This window comes from Oncorhynchus tshawytscha, linkage group LG10 (assembly GCF_018296145.1).
Source record: "Oncorhynchus tshawytscha isolate Ot180627B linkage group LG10, Otsh_v2.0, whole genome shotgun sequence".
NCBI lineage: Eukaryota > Metazoa > Chordata > Actinopteri > Salmoniformes > Salmonidae > Oncorhynchus > Oncorhynchus tshawytscha.
In genome coordinates, this window is record NC_056438.1 from 20,982,687 (window position 1) to 21,003,486 (window position 20,800).

General features: G+C 41.0%; 2 protein-coding genes across 2 annotated transcripts; both read right to left on the reverse strand.

The window, feature by feature from the left end:
- Positions 1 to 507: 507 nt before the first annotated feature.
- Positions 508 to 2,390, reverse strand: LOC112259919. The gene is made up of 6 exons (XM_024434618.2): positions 2,301 to 2,390; positions 1,787 to 2,152; positions 1,334 to 1,684; positions 1,114 to 1,242; positions 926 to 975; positions 508 to 803 (listed from the first exon to the last, which is right to left on the reverse strand). The coding sequence occupies exons 1-6, from the start codon at positions 2,341 to 2,343 to the stop codon at positions 672 to 674; spliced, it is 1,071 nt and encodes a 356-aa protein (XP_024290386.1). The 5' UTR covers positions 2,344 to 2,390; the 3' UTR covers positions 508 to 671.
- A 3,969-nt stretch (positions 2,391 to 6,359) lies between these two features.
- On the reverse strand, positions 6,360 to 8,165 carry LOC112259932. The gene is made up of 6 exons (XM_024434631.1): positions 8,084 to 8,165; positions 7,567 to 7,932; positions 7,054 to 7,404; positions 6,806 to 6,925; positions 6,653 to 6,702; positions 6,360 to 6,547 (listed from the first exon to the last, which is right to left on the reverse strand). The coding sequence occupies exons 1-6, from the start codon at positions 8,139 to 8,141 to the stop codon at positions 6,428 to 6,430; spliced, it is 1,065 nt and encodes a 354-aa protein (XP_024290399.1). The 5' UTR covers positions 8,142 to 8,165; the 3' UTR covers positions 6,360 to 6,427.
- Positions 8,166 to 20,800: the final 12,635 nt, after the last annotated feature.

A 20,800-nucleotide genomic window follows, 5' to 3' on the forward strand; every position in this document is an offset into this window, starting at 1 on the left:
TACATTAAGTACACTACTTCAACCTGCACATATGCATATTCACATTTTCTATTATTTGTGAAAACTTCTTAATTGCAATGTGTACATTGTCATACTTGGATGACATGTTCGACACTATTAGCTCCCTTCAAAATATACTCGGCTAAAAAGTATATTTTTAGTTCAGGCTTTTCTCATGATGAGAGTGAGTTGTGCTCTTAGTGACATGGATATTTGTGGTTTGGATGCACTGAGGTGTCTGAAGACAGTGTGTGGTGAGGACTGATGGTCATTTCTGGGGTTTGCGATGAGTTAAACTGAGTGGAAAATCCATTTGGGGCCATCAGATTACCACAGAGATCTGATACAGGATACAGCTTAAAAAGAGAGTTTGAGACAACTGAAAGCTACGAATGCTATTATGCATACCATGCAATCAGGATGCAATGTCCATGCAAACTTACCAGTTAAACTTGAAGAATATGAGTGAAAATCAAACAATACATAAAAATGACAGTGAATTCACGTTTTATTTGATCTAAAATGGGCAACAGTATCACAACAGTAATGTAAAAAGGAGTTAGACAGAATATAAGCAATTGCAACACAATTATAATGATATAAACACAGTGTTTAACAGAAAAAGCTATGCAAGTCTTAGAGGAGATCAATCTATGTTTTTTGTCCATGTTTTAGCACCTCACCCCAGAGTATTCCGTGTCTCTCTCCATGGTGCTCCTCTGTCTCTGGGTCTTTGGCTTCTTGTGGATGATATTCAGAGCAGCGTAATGGACCGACATGAGTGTGTCATCATCTTCTTGATCCTAAGAGGAATAACAAAGCAAATTCCAAAGACTGAAATTGGAAATTTGATAGAAGGATCTGTTTACAGTTCATCAAAGTAATACTCACTATAAGTGAGTAGTTCACTATAAGGTCTGCATACCTGGTCATGAGAACTGGGGACTGTCAGACCACTTGGCTGAGGATGCGTTCCTTTTAGACAAACATGAAGTAATCATCATCATCAACATCATCAACATAAAATTAATTAACCGAGTTTCATGACTAAAACATGTAATGTATACTGCACCAACAGTTTAAGCATATATTGTGGTTAATGACAACGCTTACCTCCGCACAGCAGAAAGGTTTTCTTGGTACTCTTATACATAACACAAGCAAGGACAATGATGATGATGACACAAAGAGCCAACGCTACACCGCAGTACACCAAGAGAACATGTTCCTTCTTACAACCATCTGTGGAAATACAGACAGGAAATTCAGGACATTTTGTTCAAGCATGGATAAAATATTAGAACATTTTAGAAATGTCAGAAATATCACTAACAGTCCATTTCCAGCTTGGTCCCTTTCCCAAACAGTATCTCCCCACATGAGGCCACAGCACAGTAGTAAGTCCCAGCATCAGAGAGGCTGAGGTTTCTCTTGGGGAGGTTGTAGACACAGCTCTGTGTAGGAGACCCAGCCTCTGGGCAATTCTCACACTGATCTCTCCTGTCTCCATTGTTGTAAATTATTCCTGGATGGAATTTTCCTGAGCCATGTCTGAACCAATAGACACTGTGTTCTCCTGCACAGGTCTCAGTGTGTATTGTACAGTTCAGAGTCACAGAGTCTCCTGGCTGAACTGACTCAGACACAGGCTGCTGGAGCACAGACATGCTGTTGGACTCTGAACCTGAAGAGAAGGAGTAAGATCATTGTGTGTACATTTTCTATGCCTGCTAGATTAATTCATTTAGCATTATATGAACACACATTAGGTTGCGACTTAAGTTACCTTTGACAATTAAAGAAGTTCCTTCTGCAAATTTGAGTTCGCCCTCTTCCATAACACCACAGTAGTATGTAGCTGAGTCACCTGACTCTGTCTTGGAGATGGTCAGGTTAGAGCTGTCAAATCCTCTCTTCACACTCAAACGTTTAGTCTCAGTAAAGTCTTTGTTAAAGTTGTTGGAATAAAAACTATTTTTTGCGCGATAATATGATGATGCCATAAGAAGAGGCTTCTGTCCAACAGTTTGCTTGAACCAAGAGACCCTGACCATCAAATTAGATCGACAAAAGCAAGTGAGAGATACACTTTGTCCCAGTTGTGTAACTATCACAGTGTCTGGTTGGATTACATCCTTGTTAAGTGCACAACCTGTGAAGCAAACAAACAAAATAAATCAGACAAAGTTATAGTACAGAATTATACATTATTATCATTATTCAGACTACATAGTCATTCAAATGGATTCAAAAAGACTATGAAGTAAAAAAAAGGATCCACATGTATTTTTCTTACTTACCCAAATTGGCGTGAAACAAAAAGATTGTCCAATATATAATCATAATTGTACTGTCCTTTCTGCACTATACAGTGTGTGGGTCTGACAACGGGGCACCATTTATATGATGACACTCATTTGGTAATCATTATGAAGTAGGCGGAAACTCTGAACTGAGTGATATTATTGGCTGTCTGAACAGGCATAAAACATGTGATAAAAACTACAATCTAACATGTGTCCTGTGGCATACCATAGTTAGAGCAGCCCTTCAAATGATGTACAGTCAGAGTTACTTGTCTGTATTTTTTCATCAGTTGGGTCGGTGGCTGAGACTACAGGTACATATGTCCTCTTTGACATACACAGGGGGTTTACATGGTATTTCTCACTTCATGTCTGTAGAAGGCAGTTCAAGCTTTCAGGAGGAAGTGAACTCTGGTGAGGTTGGCACCTTTTTGACAAAGTAAAGATGTGATCCTTTGATACCCATCATCAAATCCATTGCAGAATACCACATCACTCAGGTTCTTCAAAGATGTATTGATGTACTGAAGCACCATGCCAGTGGTGAGTTTGTACCGTAGCATGTAGTTTGTGTTCTCACTGGTTATGTGACATTCAATAGTCACATCGTCGCCCAGCTTTGCATTCTGGGAAGAAATGGGCTGAACAAGAACTGGTGTTTGAGATGCACCTGTAAAAAAACAACGATATTTACTGCATTTATTACATTTACCAAACACCTATAGTAAGCACTTTAAATGTATAATAAACATGTATAACATTAGTCATTTGAGTTAGATGTTACTGACATGCTTTCCAGATTAAAAGAAAGGTGAGGTGTTGATTGTCCTTGCTTGCTCTTTCACAGGATGAGATTGACCTGTGTAAAATGCAGTCTCTCTACAGAAAAGAATGGAAACCTGCGTTTGCGTTCATTGGTTAATTTAGGGCTGCCGAGTGGCACAGTGGTCTAAGGAACTGCATCTCAGTGCAAGATTTGTCACTATAGTACCTGGTTGGAATCCAGGCTGTATCACATCTGGCCATTATTGGGAGTCCCATAGGGCGGCGCATTGTAAAGAAGAATTTGTTCTTAACTGACTGGCCTAGTTAAATAAAGGTTTAATAGAAATAAAATCTAAGGTACCGTCTGTTTTTCATGGTCAGATTTCATTGGCTGAACACTCGATAGGCGGCCCAGTAGGCCACGAATGGAACAAACACCATACTTTCATGTTGTTGTATAGCTTGATTCTGTGTTGCACAACTTTATGACCTAACTGTGACCTAACTACACGTCATACTGTCTATTGACAGGTGTTCTGTTTCTCTGTGTTATGAAGTGACTGTGTGGAAGTCATAGAGGCCCTAGAGGATGACAGTGTCATAACATGTGGCCAACCAGGTCCCAACTACTATTACGACTCCCATGGGCCACAATGGCAAGAAAAACAATTAACAACTATGTACTGCAGCTGGCCAACAGAGGGCTTGTCCACCCAAAGTAAGAGACACAACAGCAAGAGTCAATTGATCCCTTTACTTAAATGTTTTTCTTGCCATTGTGGTCCATATGAGTCATACAGTAGTTGGGACCTGGTTGGCCACATGTCATGACACTGTCATCCTCTAGGGCCTCTATGACTTCCACACAGTCACTTCATAACACAGAGAAACAGAAAACATGTCAATAGTCTTTACTTTATTCTGTAATGTATTGACAGATAAAATCCCTCCCATCGTATAATTAGAAGGAGGCTTTTTCTTCTTGGTGCAGATGATGATGATACTTTACATCACACTTCAGATCATGGTTTGTGTTTAACTACGGACTTCATATATCTAGGTCAAATGACCTAATAAATAGTTAATATAGTTTTTTCATAGATTTCTGTAGAATATGTATAGATCTTTTGCTGCCTCATTAAAATGGTGTTCTATTGTTGATAAAAAGGACAACATGTAGAGCAAAAGTGTATGTCATACAACTGACTGAGATATCCTGCTGAAACCAATTAAAGAGAGAGAGAGATAAAGAGAGAGAGAGAGAGAGAGAAAGAGAAAGAGAGAGAAAGAGAGAGAGAGAGAGCGTCCTGTGTAGAAGCCAACAGGCCTTACCAAAGTGTAGATAGCTACAGCCTCGAGTTTTGTTCAGAGCAGACCGCAGAATACCTTTAAATATGTTGCTGAGTATGTGAGGGGGTGTTTGGCATGCAATCAGTAGGCCTATGTCTTAAAGAGAAAACAAAGAAGTAAACCTCCTACACCACAACTGCATTGTATTTTCTGTAACATGATGGATGGGACCACCTGACTTCACATAAATGAGAACATTGACCTTTACCTTGTAAGCACTGTGTTTAGAGACCAGTGTTGCACTCATGGGTATGAACAGTACTTTGGCCCTGAGAGGAAAAGTATAGTGCAGGGTGTTGCTGCAGGTCAGTCTTCCTGTGTTAAAGGTCTGTTAAAGGTCTGGAAAGTCACTGTAACTATGACCACAGAGGAGTGTGAACAGAATGCATTCTGAGATAAATTTATTCATATTAATTTAGCTTAAAACCTTTTTGGGATAGGGGGCAGCATTTTCACTTTTGGATGAATGGCATGCCCAGAGTGAACTGCCTCCTACTCTGTCCCAGATGCTAATATATGCATATTATTAGTAGTATTGGATAGAAAACACTCTGAAGTTTCTAAATATGTTTGAATGATGTCTGTGAGTATAACATAACTCATATGGCAGGCGTAAACCTTAGAAAGATCCAACCAGGAAGTGGGACATCTGAGGTTTGTCGTTTTTCAAAACTTTGCCTACCGAGTACACATTGAGATATGGATGCGATTGCACTTCCTAGGGCTTCCACTAGATGTCAACTGTCTTTTGAAACTTGAATGAGGATTCTACTATAAAGGAGGGGCTCATGAGACCTGTTTGAGTCAGTGGTCTGGCATAGTGCCTCGGTCTCATGACGCGCGCTCCCGACAGAGTTACCTCACGTTCCAGTGCTTTTTCTGAAGACAGGAATTCTCCGGTTGGAACATTATTGATGTTTTATGTTAAAAACATCCTAACGATTGATTCCATACATCGTTTGACTTGTTTCTAAAGGACTGTAACGGAACTTTTCGAGTTTTTGTCTGGATGAATAACAAGTGGCTATTTGGACATAAATGATGGAACTTTATGGAGCAAATCAGTAATTTATTGTCGAACTGGGATTCCTGGGAGTGCCTTCTGATGAAGATCATCAAACGTAAGTGAATATTTATGGTGTTGTTTCTAACTTTGTTGATTCCAAAATGGCGGCTATTCCTCTGGCTGTTTTGGGTTCTGAGCGCCGTTCTCAGATTATACTTTTTCCGTAAAGTTTTTTTAAATCTGACACAGCGGTTGCATTAAGGAGAGGTCTATATTTTTATTATGTGAATAACACTAGTATCTTTAATCAATGTTTATTATGAGTATTTCTGCTAAAATCACTGGATGTTTTGGAATCAAAACATTACTTTACGTAAGGCGCCAATGTAAACTGAGATTTTTGGATATAAATATGCACATTATCGAACAAAACATACATGTATTGTGCAACATGATGTCCTATGAGTGTCATCTAATGAAGATCATCAAAGGTTAGTGATTAATTTGATCTATATTTCTGCTTTTTGTGACTCCTATCCTTGGCTGGAAAAAATGGCTGTGTGTTTTTTCGACTTGGCGGTGATCTAACATAATCATATGTTGTGCTTTAGCTGTAAAGCATTTTTTAAATCAGACATGATGGGCAGATTAACAAGATGTTTACCTTTCATTTTCTGTATTGGACTTGTTAATGTGTTAAAGTTACATATTTCTAAAACATATTTTTGAATTTCGAGCACTGCCTTTTCAGCGGAATGTTGTCCAGGTGTTCCGCTAGTGGAACCCCTGCGCTAGAAAGGTTAACAGTTGATAATGCTTTATTTATCTTTACACATGCAAATCAGATGTAAAATGAGTTGGACAGAGAAGTAATACATTCAAATATTTTTTACTTTATATTATACTTGAAAGAGTCTATCACATTTTACTGAAGCATTCAAACAGCTAGTTATTAAAGAGGTATCTTGCATATAATGACAACTGTTTCATTCATCCAGTTCTACTGTCTGATCCCAGAGTACACCGTCTCTTCCTCCATGTTGCTTCTCTGTCTTCTAGACCTGTTGTTCTTGTTGCTCAGATTCAGAGCTACATAATGGAGACTGTCTGCATCTTCGGCCTGTGAGAAACAGAACTATATTTTTAACATGAATTGTAATCGTTTTTTTTTTGCGAGCTGACTGAGGTCCTATTTTCATCACAACACAGAACGATTCATGCTTACCCCTGCGTCTGACTGGGAAACTGTAGGACCTCTTGTCTGAGAGACCAGTTCTGAGAACAGCGACACAAAAGACTATAAATCCTGCCATGTCTTCCACTTTTGCTACATTCAGAGATGGTGATATCAAAGAATAGTAACTTTTTAATCATTTACCTCTACACTTTCTCTTGTTCATCTTGTACATGATGCTAGCAAGTGCAATGATCAGGATGAACGAAAGAGCCAATGCTCCACCCAGGCAGTACACCAAGAGAAGAGGGTCTGCTCTATGGCCTGTGATGATTAAAACAGTGATAGAGGGAACTAAGTATAGATCATAGATTTCTGGAGATTGTCTAATCTGAAAGTCTGTCTTTTTTTAAGAGACTTTAGAATGAGACCTCACCTGCAAATTAACCTACCCTCAATGTCCAGCTTGGTCCCTTTCCCAAACAGTATCTGCCCACATGAGGCCACAGCACAGTAGTAAGTCCCAGCATCAGAGAGGATGAGGTTCCTCTTGGGGAGGATGTAGACACAGCTCTGTGTAGGAGACCCAGCCTCAGGGCTCTTCTCACACTGATCACTCCTGTCTCCATGGGCGTAAATGATTCCTGGATGGGATTCTCCTGAGCCATGTCTGAACCAATAGACACTGTGTTCTCCTGCACAGGTCTCAGTGTGTATTGTACAGTTCAGAGTCACAGAGTCTCCTGGCTGGACCGACTCGGACACAGATTGCTGGAGCACAGTCATGTTTCTGGACCCTGAAACTGACAAAAAGGTAAATTAACCCATAGATTTTCTAGAATATCACGATCACAAGTGTTCTAACTGATCATTTGTTAAATTAAAAATCTCATCTGATTAAGAGAATACCTCATATTTTCACCGTATATGTCTAATTTCAGATTTAAAAAAATATTTCTCTTTACCTTTTACAATAAGAATGGCTCCTTCTCCAAACTCCATCTTATTGCTATAAGAGCTCCCACAGTAGTAAGTGCCTGAATCTGACAGTTGCATGTCTGAGATCCTTAGGTGATTCTTTTCTTGGCCATTTTCCACCGAGAAGCGAGGGTTATCCTTAAACTCATGGTAGAATGTTGCGTTCCTTTCAAACTTATTGACAGTTGAGAAGAGTTGAAGTTTATCTCCCAAGGTTTGCTTGTACCAAGAGAACAATACTGCCATGTCACTTTCTTGAAAGCAATGCAATACCACTGTGTCTCCAACGTTGGCTGGCATGAGACCACTCTCTTGACGTATGGATGAAGACTCCGTTCCAGCTAGCACATCAACTAGAAAACATGAAAATATAGTAACTATGCTATAGGTTACCCCAAATACAACTTTAGATTGTCAAAGTGTCTGTAAAACAATAATTTAAAACCCTGTGTCTCCAAATCAAGTGTGGACATCACATAAGAGAAATAGTAAGGATTTCCTTACCCATCTCTACGAGAAGTGGAAATATCAGACACAGTGTGATCATCTTTAAAGTTGTCATCCTCTTCACAACTTGTCTTGAGTGGAAAAACTCTACCCCTGTGTACAACACTTCAACAATCGAGTTACAGGTGATTGGTCGAACTGGATGCGTAATTTTTGTTGATGCCTCATTCAGGCGCGCCCATGTCCTTCTCATGTGTATAGTACAGCTCTGTCTCACAGATTGTCCTGGCTGGACTGAATCATAATAGTTGTTTTATAGGTAGATTCTGATCATTATAGATTTATTACAAATGAAGTACTTATTATTGAAGTTTAGCATCCGTTATTCTTTATCACTGCAGCTACTGTTGTAAAAGAAAGTCATAGTTGTGACCTTTTGGAACATGTATGCTATGACACTGTCATCCACGAGGGCTTCTATCACCATACAGCCACTTCACCTCACCAAAACCATCTATGGAGAAAACACAGCAAACACAATACAGTCGTCTTCTTTTAGTGATCTCTCATTCAGGATTTACACTCAGTAGAACAGATGGATAGAATACCCTCCCATGATATTGTTATTGAGTAGGTCCATGGTTCAAGAGGCTTAACATCACACTTAAAATCAGGGTTTGTGTATGACTAAGAACTACAAATCACTAAGTCAAATTACCCAATAAATATCTATTTGTGTATTTTCACAGATTCCAGTCAACTATGAATAGATAAAGCGGCCTTATCAAGAGTTGGTTTACTGTTGGTTACTAAAATGGTTAACTTGAAGAGTAAGTGGAGTATAGACTAAGTTATGTATGAGAGAGGTAACAGCTCTGAGACAGCCAGCTGAAAACCACAGAAAGAGAGAAACAGAGAGAGAGAGAAATAGGGGGAGAGGGATAGAGGGAGAGGGAGATAGCGGGAGAGAGAGAGGGAGAAAGAGAGGGGAAGAGAGAAGAAGAAAGAGAGGGGTGAGAGAGGGAGAAAAAAAACAGAAAGACAGATAGAGCAAGAGAGAGAAAGCGAGAGAGAGTGAGAAAAGGGCCCTGTGTGCAACAGGCCAGCAGGCCCTAACAAAGCGTAGATACAGACCACAGAGTACCTGTAAATAGGTTGCAATGTACTGTGAGGGGGTGTTAGTGGCATGAGAGGGGAAACAACTGTTAAACCCTAGAACTTAACGTGGAACTGATACCGTTTAAACTACTTTCCAAAAATGAAACAAACAGATATCTGTCCAAAATATCAAATTTGCACTTTATGCTTGAAAGCCATCTTTATAACATGTTTTCCCATTCAAATGAATATAGAAATGTCTATGAATGTATGATAACATGAAAATTAGCATATCTATGTGCTCGCTTGTCAGGGGCGTTCTAGGACTAGATATTGGCCTTGGCATTTCGAACACAGCAACTCATTTTTTACCTTGAGGCCCCCACCCTGGCCCATTTTCATAATTGAGGCCCCCACACTGGCCCATTTTTTTCCCTTGAAGCTGCCATTATTAACCAGAGTGATATTTTTGCGTTGAAAACCCCAAGTTAGATGGGCCCACTGTGCTTAAAATTAACCAGCCCATCGGGCATTTGCCCAAAATGCTAGATGGCCAGTCCACCCTTGTCGCTTATCACAAAACGAAGAAAACAAATGTGTGTAATATTCTTCATTTGGTGTATAATACATATACTACATGACCAAAAGTATGTGCACACCTGCTCGTCAAACATCTCATTCCAAAATCATGGGAATTAATATGAAGTTGGTCCCCCCTTTTCTGCTATAACAGCCTCCTCTTTTCTGGGAAGGCTTTCCACTAGATGTAGGAACATTGCTGCAGGGACTTGTTTCCATTCAGCCACAAGAGCATTAGTGAGGTCGGGGACTGACTTTAGGCGATTAGGCCTGTTTCTCAGTCAGCATTCCAATTCATCCCAAAGGTTTTCGATGGGGTTGAGGTCAGGGCTCTGTGCAGGCCAGTCGAGTTATTCCACATCGATCTCAACAAACCATTTCTGTATAAACCTCTCTGTTTGCACGAGGGCATTGTCATGCTGAAACAGGAAAGGGCCTTCCCCAAACTGTTGCCACAAAGGTTGAAGCACATGATCATCTAGAATGTCATTGTACAGTATGCTTTAGCTTTAAGATTTTCCTTCACTGGAACTCAGGGGCCTAGCCCGAACCATGAAAAACAGCCCCAGACCATTTTTCCTCCTCCACCAAACTTTACAGTTGTCAGTATGCATTGGGGCAGTTAGCGTTCTCCTGGCATCTGCCAAACCCAGATTTGTACGCCGGACTGCTAGATGGTGAAATGTGTTTCATCACTCCAGAGAGCACGTTTCCACTGCTCCAGAGTCCAATTGCGGCGAGTTTTACACCAGGTGTGTGTAATGATGAGAAAGTCCAGGGTTGATGAGTGAAGGGCGTTTGCCAGTAGTAGGTTAGGCAGCAGCTAGAAGGCCGACGACGCCGAACACCTGAGCTGGACAGGAGGGGGAGCCAAAGCGAAGACTGATGCGACACAGACAAACAATTCTTGTGCTGACATTGCTTTCAGAGGCACTTTGGAACTGGGTAGTAAGTGTTGCAACCGAAGACGATTTTTACACACTACGCTTTTCAGCACTCGGTGGTCCCATTCTGTGAGCTTGTGTGGCCTATCACTTCGCGGATGAGCCATTGTTGCTCCTAGATGTTTCCACTTCACAATAACAGCACTTACAGTTGAGCAGGGGAGAAATTTGAGGAACTGACTTGTTGGAAATGTGGCATCCTATGAAAGTGCCACATTGAAAGTCACTGAGCACTTTAGAAAGGCCAATCTACTGCCAATGTTTGTCTATGGAGATTGCATGGCTGTGTGCTTAATTTTATACACCTGTTGCTGACAGGTGTATAGCCAAATTCACTCACATACTTTTCTATATATATTATATTTTATATGTTTTATGGTGCTAAATCCATATCACTTAATCTTTAAAGAGGACTGCGTAAGGCCTAAATAAATACAATCACCTTCCTTTGTCTTGATTATTGTTAAATGCTTTATCACAAGCCAGTCCATGTCACATCATTTACTTTATTCATTAGTAGCTACAGTTACAGTAATACAGATGATAAAGTTTTAAAAAACTGGAGTCAATAAAGACTTTTGTATTGTTTGTATTGTATTGTATTCTTTTACTGTATTTACCCCAGAGTACACCGTCTCTTCCTCCATCTGTAGATGGTGATATCAAAGAAGAGCAACTTCTAAGAAAGAGTCACTTCCCCGTGCACTGCAGACATGCTCTCTTGTTAATCTTGTAAATTAAATTCAAAATTCAAAGACAATTAATATGGTGATAGAAGTACAGTACAGTAACTACATATTCGCTTGTATATAGTATAGTGGTATACTAACTATATGGAGGCTGGCACAATTTCTTATGTGATATAAAGAACTAGTACGGTATACATTTTGACACAGTATATTGTACAATTGTTATAAACAAAAGTAAGATGTGTCACTTTGTCAGACTGTGTGCGCAACTGGTCAACTGGAGTCAGGTGCAGGAGAGCAGAGATGAGTGAACGGGCACACTTTAATTGGCAGAAGCAAAAGAGTCTGACGGAACAGCCACAACACTCCAGCCAAAGGCAAAAGCGCACTAGTCACACAAAATAATGTACAACAATACAATACCACGGGTTCAAAACAATGCCTGGAAAAAAACAGCCTGACGCGTCACACAATAAACTTAACTAACAATTACACACACAGACATGGGGGGGGGGACAGAGGATAATATACGTAGAGTGTGAGGGTGTGCAGGAAAACAAGACAAAACAAATGGAAAATGAAAGGTGGAGCGGCGATGGCTAGAAGACCGGTCGCGTCGACCGCCGAGCACTGCCCAGACAAGGGAAGGAGCCGACTTCGGCGGGAGTCATGACACACTTACCGTTGATGTCCAGCTTGGTCCCGTATCTAACCTGTCAAGAAAGTCTGCGTGTCAGTAAGTCTGTTTCCTATACAGTGATATCTGATTATATGCATAGCTACCTCATGTTCAAGACATAGTATTCAAAAAAGTGTAAAAGGTACTGATTTTAGCACGATGTTCAATCATCTAAAGGTGTCTTTGTTGAGCTTCACAATTAATTTGACATACTTTCAAATGATTTGGACATGATGTGCGAAAAATGCTAATATTGGTCCCATGACTTGAATGGGATTTGTGCCACAAATGCTAAAACATTAGCATTTGGAAACAGTGCCAGGGAAACTGAACCAAAGCATGGATTGCTTTCATACCTTGTCCATAGAATGCTTATATGCTTATAGGGTAAGGAAACCAATATGTAACTATCCCGTTTAAGTGGGCCAATGCTTACTGTGTAGGATATGTTGTGCAGGGTGTGTGAAGCATAGACACTGTTTGGTGTCTAGATGATCAATTCATTTTGTGGAACCATTGTATAATTTTCTTTCACCGGTTGGATTTATTTTTTATTTCACCTTTATTTAACCAGGTGGGCTAGTTGAGAACAAGTTCTCATTTGCAACTGCGACCTGGCCAAGATAAAGCATAGCAATTCGACACATACAACAACACAGAGTTACACATGGAATAAATAAAACATACAGTCAATAATACAGTAGAACAAAAGAAAACAAAAAGTCTATATACAGTGAGTGCAAATGAGGTAAGTTAAGGAACTAAATAGGCCATGGTGGTGAAGTAATTACAATATAGCAATTAAACACTGGAATGGTAGATGTGCAGAAGATGAATGTGCAGGTAGAGATACTGGGGTGCATAGGAGCAAGATAAATAAATAAATACCAGTATGGGGATGAGGTAGGTAGATAGATGGGCTGTTTACAGATAGACTAAGTACAGGTGCAGTGATCTGTAAACTGCTCTGACAGCTGGTGCTTAAAGCTAGTGAGGGAGATGTGAGTCTCCAGCTTCAGAGATTTTTGCAATTAGTTCCAGTCATGGGCAGCAGAGAACTGGAAGGAAAGACGACCAAAGGAGGAATTGGCTTTGGAGGTGACCAGTGAGATGTACCTGCTGGAGCGCGTGCTACGAGTGGGTGCTGCTATGGTGACCAGTGAGCTGAGATAAGGCGGGGCTTTACCTAGCAGAGACTTGTAGATAACCTGTAGCCAGTGGGTTTGGTGACGAGTATGAAGCGAGGGCCAACCAACGAGAGCGTACAGGTCGCAATGGTGTGTGGTGTATGGGGCTTTGGTGACAAAACGGATGGCACTGTGATACAGAACGTACAATACTGAGGTTGCAGTGTGAAAACAGATGCATTTTCTTCAGTAAGAAATTGTTATCTGGCAAGCATATGTAACAGTATAACGTTAGACCGTTCCCTCGCCCATACCCGGGCGCGAACCCGGGCGCGAACCAGGGACCCTCTGCACACATCAACAACAGTCACCCTCGAAGCATCGTTACCCATTCGCACCGCTAACTAAGCTAGCCGTTTCACATCCGTTACACATACAATACATTTTCAAATAGAGTACAAACAGTAAAGAGCTACAGTTACAGTACAAGGACCTGCATAGGATCTTGGTCTGACACCCAGTTATCTTCCTTAGACTTGGCCCAACCCCATGTAACAGTTACAGTACAAGGACCTGCATAGGATCTTGGTCTGACACCCAGTTATCTTCCTTAGACTTGGCCCAACCCCATGTAACAGTTACAGTACAACTGACCTGCACAGGCCCTTGGTCTGACACCCAGTTATCTTCCTTAGACTTGGCCCAACCCCATGTAACAGTTACAGTTCTCCTGATGACCAATAGGAGGTCTGTTTGGTTTACAACAGGTCTTGATATGTACCAGGGGGAACAGTGGGGGAGCACCATGAGTGTATATGGGGGAATAACATACACTACAGAATGAAACAAGTCTATTTTTACGTCAGTCTCGTTACCTATCATTCACAGAATCATGCTCTAACTGAAGTGTGACACCTGTCGGTTTAGTATGGGTGTAACGGTTAACTGGCAAGACCTTCTGGATGCAGCCTGGGATAAATAGATAAATGCTATTTAGACACTATGAGCTAATGATTGTAGTCCAATAATTAATTCAACCTGGCCTTCTATTCAGTTTTGGTGATAATATACTGTGCAGGTCTTACATGTCAGTGGACTGTATTACTAATTGTCATTGTCATGAACAACAAGAGAAAACAGTAAGAGCACACAGACATCCTGCTGAAAACCACATACAGAGAGGGTGTGTAGAAGGCTTTCACGCCTGTCCAAAGCATAGTAGTGGCCTCGTTTTGTGCTTACAGGAGACCAATGGGTTCAGGTACGTGTGAACAGCTAACTGTGTGCATGCATGGGTGGTTGTGTTTAGCATGGTAACACCCACGTTTTGGGTCAGTTTAAATCTTCCCTTTGCAAGCTCTCTGCACACACATTCATTCATACACACATTGGGTATTCACACAAAAGATGGAAGAAGTCTATTTTAGTCAGTATCAGTTGTTTAAATTTATATTTATTCATGAAAAAAGAAGCCACATATCAGTTCGCAGCCATTAATACAAAAAATGCAATATCAAACTCAGAAATCTCAATAAATTATAAGTTGCATTAGATAGTGATGATATATCCAACAATTACTGCAAAGACAATCTAAGCTCTACAGACATTGGCCTTAGCTTTATGTATTTTCTGGTGAGGTAGATGATGATGAAGATGGTCAGACAGCAGAGGAGAACTCCAGTTCTTATGATGGAGAGAAGTACCAGGATTCTCATCTGTGGATCAGAGTGACCACATTCAACATCCAGCTTGGTCCCGTTCCCAAACAGTATCTCCCCACATGAGGCCACAGCACAGTAGTAAGTCCCAGCATCAGAGAGAGTGAGGTTCCTCTTGGGGAGGTTGTAGACACAGCTCTGTGTAGGAGACCCAGCCTCAGGGCTCTTCTTCTGACACTGATCACTCCTGTCTCCATGGGTGTAAATGATTCCTGGATGGGATTCTCCTGAGTCATGTCTGAACCAGTAGACACTGTGTTCTCCTGCACAGGTCTCAGTGTGTATTTTACAGTTCAGAGTCTCATTGCTGTACAGACTCAGACACAGACTGCTGAGTAAGATGATGGTTCCTGGAAACGACACCTTTTACACAATAAAACCAAGGTTCTAATAATTGTTTGTTATATTACAAAATAACCACGTGGAGAGCCTGATAGTCACATGATAATAAATATATATCTTTTTGAGATTTCTGTAAACAAAAAAAATCTAAGACTGTACAGTACACTACTTTTGAATAGGGCCCACAATATTTGGAAGCACACTTGTCATTTGGTTAATGCTGTGATCCATTATGTTTTGGCCCCCCCGACCATCTGCTCAAGAAAAAAATCAGCCCATGGCTGAATCTAGTTGATGATCCCTGCCCTACAGTACGTAGTGCACTTCTTTTGACCAGAGGACACAGGGTGCCATTTTGGAAGCTCATTTGTCATTTGGTTTATGCTTTAGGTAGCACAGGAGGTTGGTGGCACCTTCATTGGGGAGGATGGGCTTGTGGTAATGACTGGAGTGGAATCAGTGGAATGGTGTGAAATACATGAAACATACCAGGTGTTTGATGCCATTCCATTTGCTCCATTCTGGCTATTATTATGAGCTGTTCTCCTCTCAGCAGCCTCCTGTGGTAGGTAGGTAATGGTTTTGGGTAGTCTTGATGAGTGCATTTCCTTACTGCACCCTCATGTCCGCCTAAACAATGAGGACATGAAAACAACCGTGGGCCATAAGTGTAAGTGGTCAAAATACCCCTGTGACATTTGGTCATCAACTTCTTCTGAATCCCTCTGCTCAGAACAAATACAGAAATTGAAAAAGTGCATGATGACCAAAGACATCACAAGGCTCATCACAGGCCTTATAAATACAATGAGACAAATTATCTGTATGCAAATCAAACTGCATTGGTAGCAAACTATAACACATAAAACACATCATGTCACAGGAAATATGAGGTGTGAAATCAAAAGTACCTAAGAAAGAAATGTGTATGCCAAATGTATGAAGGCATGATGTCTGTTTGTTGAGTGGAAACGTCTGACCACAGAGATCTTTGTATGAGGTGTGTGTTGTTTTCCATCCCTGTTCATACCAGCGAGGTGACACTGACCACAGGCCGAGGATGTAGCGTCTGCAGCGAATGCATCAGATGAGAGTCTGCAGAGAAGATTGACACCTGCCTCTGCACACTCAACATTCGAGCAGTAGGTCTATTGTTTATGGATGAATTCACTCTGCATGCAAATACCTATCCATGAGGTATTTGCATGCAGAGTGAATTCATCCATAAACTATGACTGAAGTAGGCCTACAAGAGCTCCAAAGTGTTCAATATGATGACGTTGTGCAGGTGTCCCAAACCCCAGGTGTCCAGCATTCAATTAAATTCAAATGTATTATTGTTTAGATGAGAGAGAGAGAGAGAGAGAGAGAGAGAGAGAAAGAGAGAGAGAGAGAGAGAGAGAAGCCTGGGGTAGTTTGGTTTTGGTCAGGTATTTGTAGTCTGGTGGTATAGATGGAAAGAGATGTGAGGCATGATTGGTGAGAAGAGAATGTGTGAGATTTAGATGCACAGAGAGATAGAGCGAGAGAGTCAACATTATGCACACAAACTACAAAAAGTATTATTTGGTACAATTTGTTAGTTTTAGTGGATATTTCCCCATAAATATATAGTGCAGTACATTACCACAAGTATTATTATGTAATCTTATTTACACAGAATTAGATATATTACCACAGGGCTATGTCATCTTTCATTTTAAAAGATGGTAAAATACTGGGAATCTATTCTATAGTTATTTAAAAAAAAAAGTATTCTACTGTCTTTCAGACAAATGTCATGAGAGGCCCAGTGATGTTCACCTCAGCAGGTCTCACTCAACACTGGGCTCCTTCCTGTCACTCACACTACAGCAAGTGATGCATTGCTCATTGGCCCCTCCTACTCTACCTCTAACCATGATGGCTGTCAAAAGGGGATTTTTGACAACTTGAAATAGGGGGCCAGAGCACAACAACAGTCAATTATAAAACAACTATTCAGTGTATTACATTTGTTCTTCTTCAGTGCTAATCAAATCAACATTAAAACATGATCTTGTGGCAGCGTACACAAGATGCTCCATCTTCATTATTAGACATTTAGATGTTTTCTTATTCCTTGTTCTCAACTGACTGAATCTCAACACTGTAGTTCAGAGAGTCTGGGTCCTGACCCGGATCCTGTAGAAAACAAATTATAATATGACACAACACATGCAAATAAGGTATCAACAAAACAAACACTTCTAAAAGATAGCTTAGTCCAAGTACTGTTATCTTTAGGTCATGTACACATATCAAGTAAATTTAACAGTTTCTATTACCTGGCTATTTTGTGGTTGTAGTTGAGCCTCAATATCTGAATAAGTAAAGAGGAATTTCGGTCAGTACACAAACAAACATTTATTTTAGTGTACAAAACATTAGGAACCCCTTCTTAATTCTGAGTTGCATCCCTTTTGCCCTCAGAACAGCCTCAATTCATTGGGTCATGGATTCTACAAGGTGTTGAAAACATTCCACAGGGATAATGGCCCATGTTGACTCCAATGCTTCCAACAGTTGTGCCAAGTTGGCTGGATGTCCTTTTGGGTTGAGGACCATTCTTGATACACACAGGAAACTGTTGAGCGTTAAAAAAAACCCAGCAGCGTTGCAGTTCTTGTCACACTCAAACCGGTGCACCTGGAACCTACTACCAGACCCCTTTCAAAGTCAGTTAAATATTGTGTCTTGTCCATTCACCCTCTGAATGGCACACCAGAGGTCTCTTCACAGTTCCCAAGTCCAAAACAGACTATGGGAGGTGCATCGTACTACATAGAGCCATGACAACATGGTACTTTATTCCACACCCAGTAACTCATGAAAGCTGTCAAATTAGATTTACAAAACAGATAAAAATACACCTCATGGAACACTGGAGACTGTGAAGAGACACACACAGGCACAGACACATGATACACACACACACACACACACACACACACACACACACACACACACACACACACACACACACACACACACACACACACACACACACACACAATACATATTTTGTGTTGTAGATATGTGGTAGTACAGTAGTGGCTTTAAGGCACACACTTAATCTGTTGTGAAATCTCTTTCCTTTCATCTACACTGATTGAAGTGGATTTTTACAAGTGACATCAAGAAGAGATCATAGCTTTCACCTGGATTCACCTGGTCAATCTATGTCATGGAAAGAGCAGGTATTCTTAATGTTTTGTACACTCAGTTGATAGTCTAATAATCTGAGACATACACCTTCTCGAAAATGCTCATGGTCTTCCTTTGTAACTTTATTGTGTGTGTTTGCATCTTGTCTGATCCTGAGGATGACTATCAGGTGAACAGTAATCACAACACCCAGGATCATGGCGGTTTCTTCATTCTCTCCTACAGGACCGATAGTCCGTACAGCCATGTATATCATTGTGGCTGAGCTCCCTGCCTTCCAGGACCTCTCTACCAGGCTGTGACAGAGGAAAGAGCTAAAAATGGTCAAAGACTACAGCCACCCAAGTCATTGACTCTTTTCTCGGCTACCACATGGCAAGTGACACCGATACAACAAGTCTTGAACCAACAGGACCCTGAACAGCTTCTACCCCAAGCCAAAAGTCTGCTAAGTATACTGAACAAAACTATAAATGCAACATGTAAATATAAACACCACATGTAAAGTGTTGGTCCCATGTTTTGTAAGCTGAAATAATATATCCCCAACATTTTCTGTATGCACAAAAAGTTTCTCTCTCAAATGTTGTGCACAAATTTGTTTACATCCCTGTTATTGAGCATTTCTCCTTTGCCATACACAGGTGTGGCATATCAAGAAGCTGAATAAACAGCATGATCATTACACAGGTGCACCTTGTGCTGGGGGCAACGAAATGCCACTCTAAAATGTGCAGTTTTGTCACACAACACAATGCCACAGATGTCTCAAGTTTTGAGGGAGCATGCAATTGGCATGCTGACTCCAGGAACGTCCACCAGACCTGTTGACAGAGAATTTAATATTAATTTCTCTACCATAAGCTGCCTCCAATGTCGTTTTAGAGATTTTGGCAGTATGTCCAACCGGCCTCACAAACCTTAGACCACATGAAACCACGTCAGCCCAGGACCTTCACATCCGGCTTCTTCATCTGTGGGATCATGAGACCAGCCAGCCGGACAGCTAATGAAACTGAGGAGTATTTCTGTCTGTAATAAAGCCATTTTGTAGAGAAAAACTCATTCTGATTGGCTGGGCCTGGCTCCCCAGTGGTGTGCCTGGTTCCCCAGTGAGTGGGCCTATGCCCTCCCAGGCCCACCCATGGCTGGGACCCTGCCCAGTCATCTGAGATCCATAGATTAGGGTCTAAAGAATTTTTTTCAATTGACTGATTTCCTTATATGAACTGTAACAGTAAAATAATTGAAATTGTTGCATGTTGCGTTTATATTTTTGTTGAGTATAGTTAGATAAAACGTGAACCAAATATCTACCCGGACTATCTGGATTGCACTAACCTTTTTGACACATCACCATAGAAGGCTGCTGAGGGGAGAATGGATCATAATAATGGCTGGAATGGCGCAAATGGAATGGCGTCACCTGGAAACCATGTGTTTGATGTATTTGTTACCATTCCGCTGATTCCACTCCAGTCATTACCATGAGCCAGTTCTCCCTAATTAAGCCCCTGTGCTCATCACATTCGCTGCTGCTACTGTTCATTATCTGTCACTTTATTCCTAGTTATATGTACTTATCTACCTCAATTAACTAGTACCCCTGCATACAAATCGCTACTGTTACCCCGTGCATGTAGCCAAGTTATCGTTGCTCATTGTGTATTTATTATTACTTTTATTTCATTTTCTATGTTATTTCTCTCTGCCTTGGTAGTGAAGGGCTCATCAGTAAGCATTTCACTTTTATCTACACCTGTTCTTTACTAAGCATGTGACGAATAACATTTGACTTGAATAATTATTTGAAACAACAACAGTTGTGGGTGTTTAATTTTTTTCAATGCATGGTTATAGCTGCTGGGAATGCTTTATTTGGACACTCCCTACAGATAGTCTATGGATGTTAACCCTAACCCTAACCCGAATGACCTAGTCCGAACCCTAAAGCTAACCCTATAGCCCTAGTCCTAACCCTAAAGCTAACCCTATAGCCCTAGTCCTAACCCTAAAGCTAACCCTAGAGCCCTAGTCCTAACCCTAAAGCTAACCCTATAGTCCTAGTCCTAACCCTAAAGCTAACCCCAGAGCCCTAGTCCTAACCCTAAAGCTAACCCTATAGTCCTAGTCCTAACCCTAACCCTATAGCCCTAGCCCTAACCCTAACCCTATAGCCCTAGTCCTAACCCTAAAGCTAACCCTATAGCCCTAGTCCTAACCCTTAAACTAACCCTATAGCCCTAGTCCTAACCCTTAAACTAACCCTATAGTCCTAGTCCTAACCCTAAAGCTAACCCCAGAGCCCTAGTCCTAACCCTAAAGCTAACCCTATAGTCCTAGTCCTAACCCTAAAGCTAACCCCAGAGCCCTAGTCCTAACCCTAAAGCTAACCCTATAGCCCTAGTCCTA

Bases quoted from the DNA above. Each gene is read 5' to 3' on its own strand.
- LOC112259919 (XM_024434618.2), bottom strand. From the start codon at position 2,343: ATGATTATATATTGGACAATCTTTTTGTTTCACGCCAATTTGG. The intron at 2,153-2,300 runs GTAAGTAAGAAA...TTTGCTTCACAG, and splicing joins TTTGTTTCACGCCAATTTGG to GTTGTGCACTTAACAAGGAT. The intron at 976-1,113 runs GTAAGCGTTGTC...TTTGTCTAAAAG, and splicing joins AACCTTTCTGCTGTGCGGAG to GAACGCATCCTCAGCCAAGT.
- LOC112259932 (XM_024434631.1), bottom strand. From the start codon at position 8,141: ATGACAACTTTAAAGATGATCACACTGTGTCTGATATTTCCACTTCTC. The intron at 6,926-7,053 runs GTAGGTTAATTT...TAATCATCACAG, and splicing joins GACCAAGCTGGACATTGAGG to GCCATAGAGCAGACCCTCTT. The intron at 6,703-6,805 runs GTAAATGATTAA...CGCTGTTCTCAG, and splicing joins GAACAAGAGAAAGTGTAGAG to AACTGGTCTCTCAGACAAGA.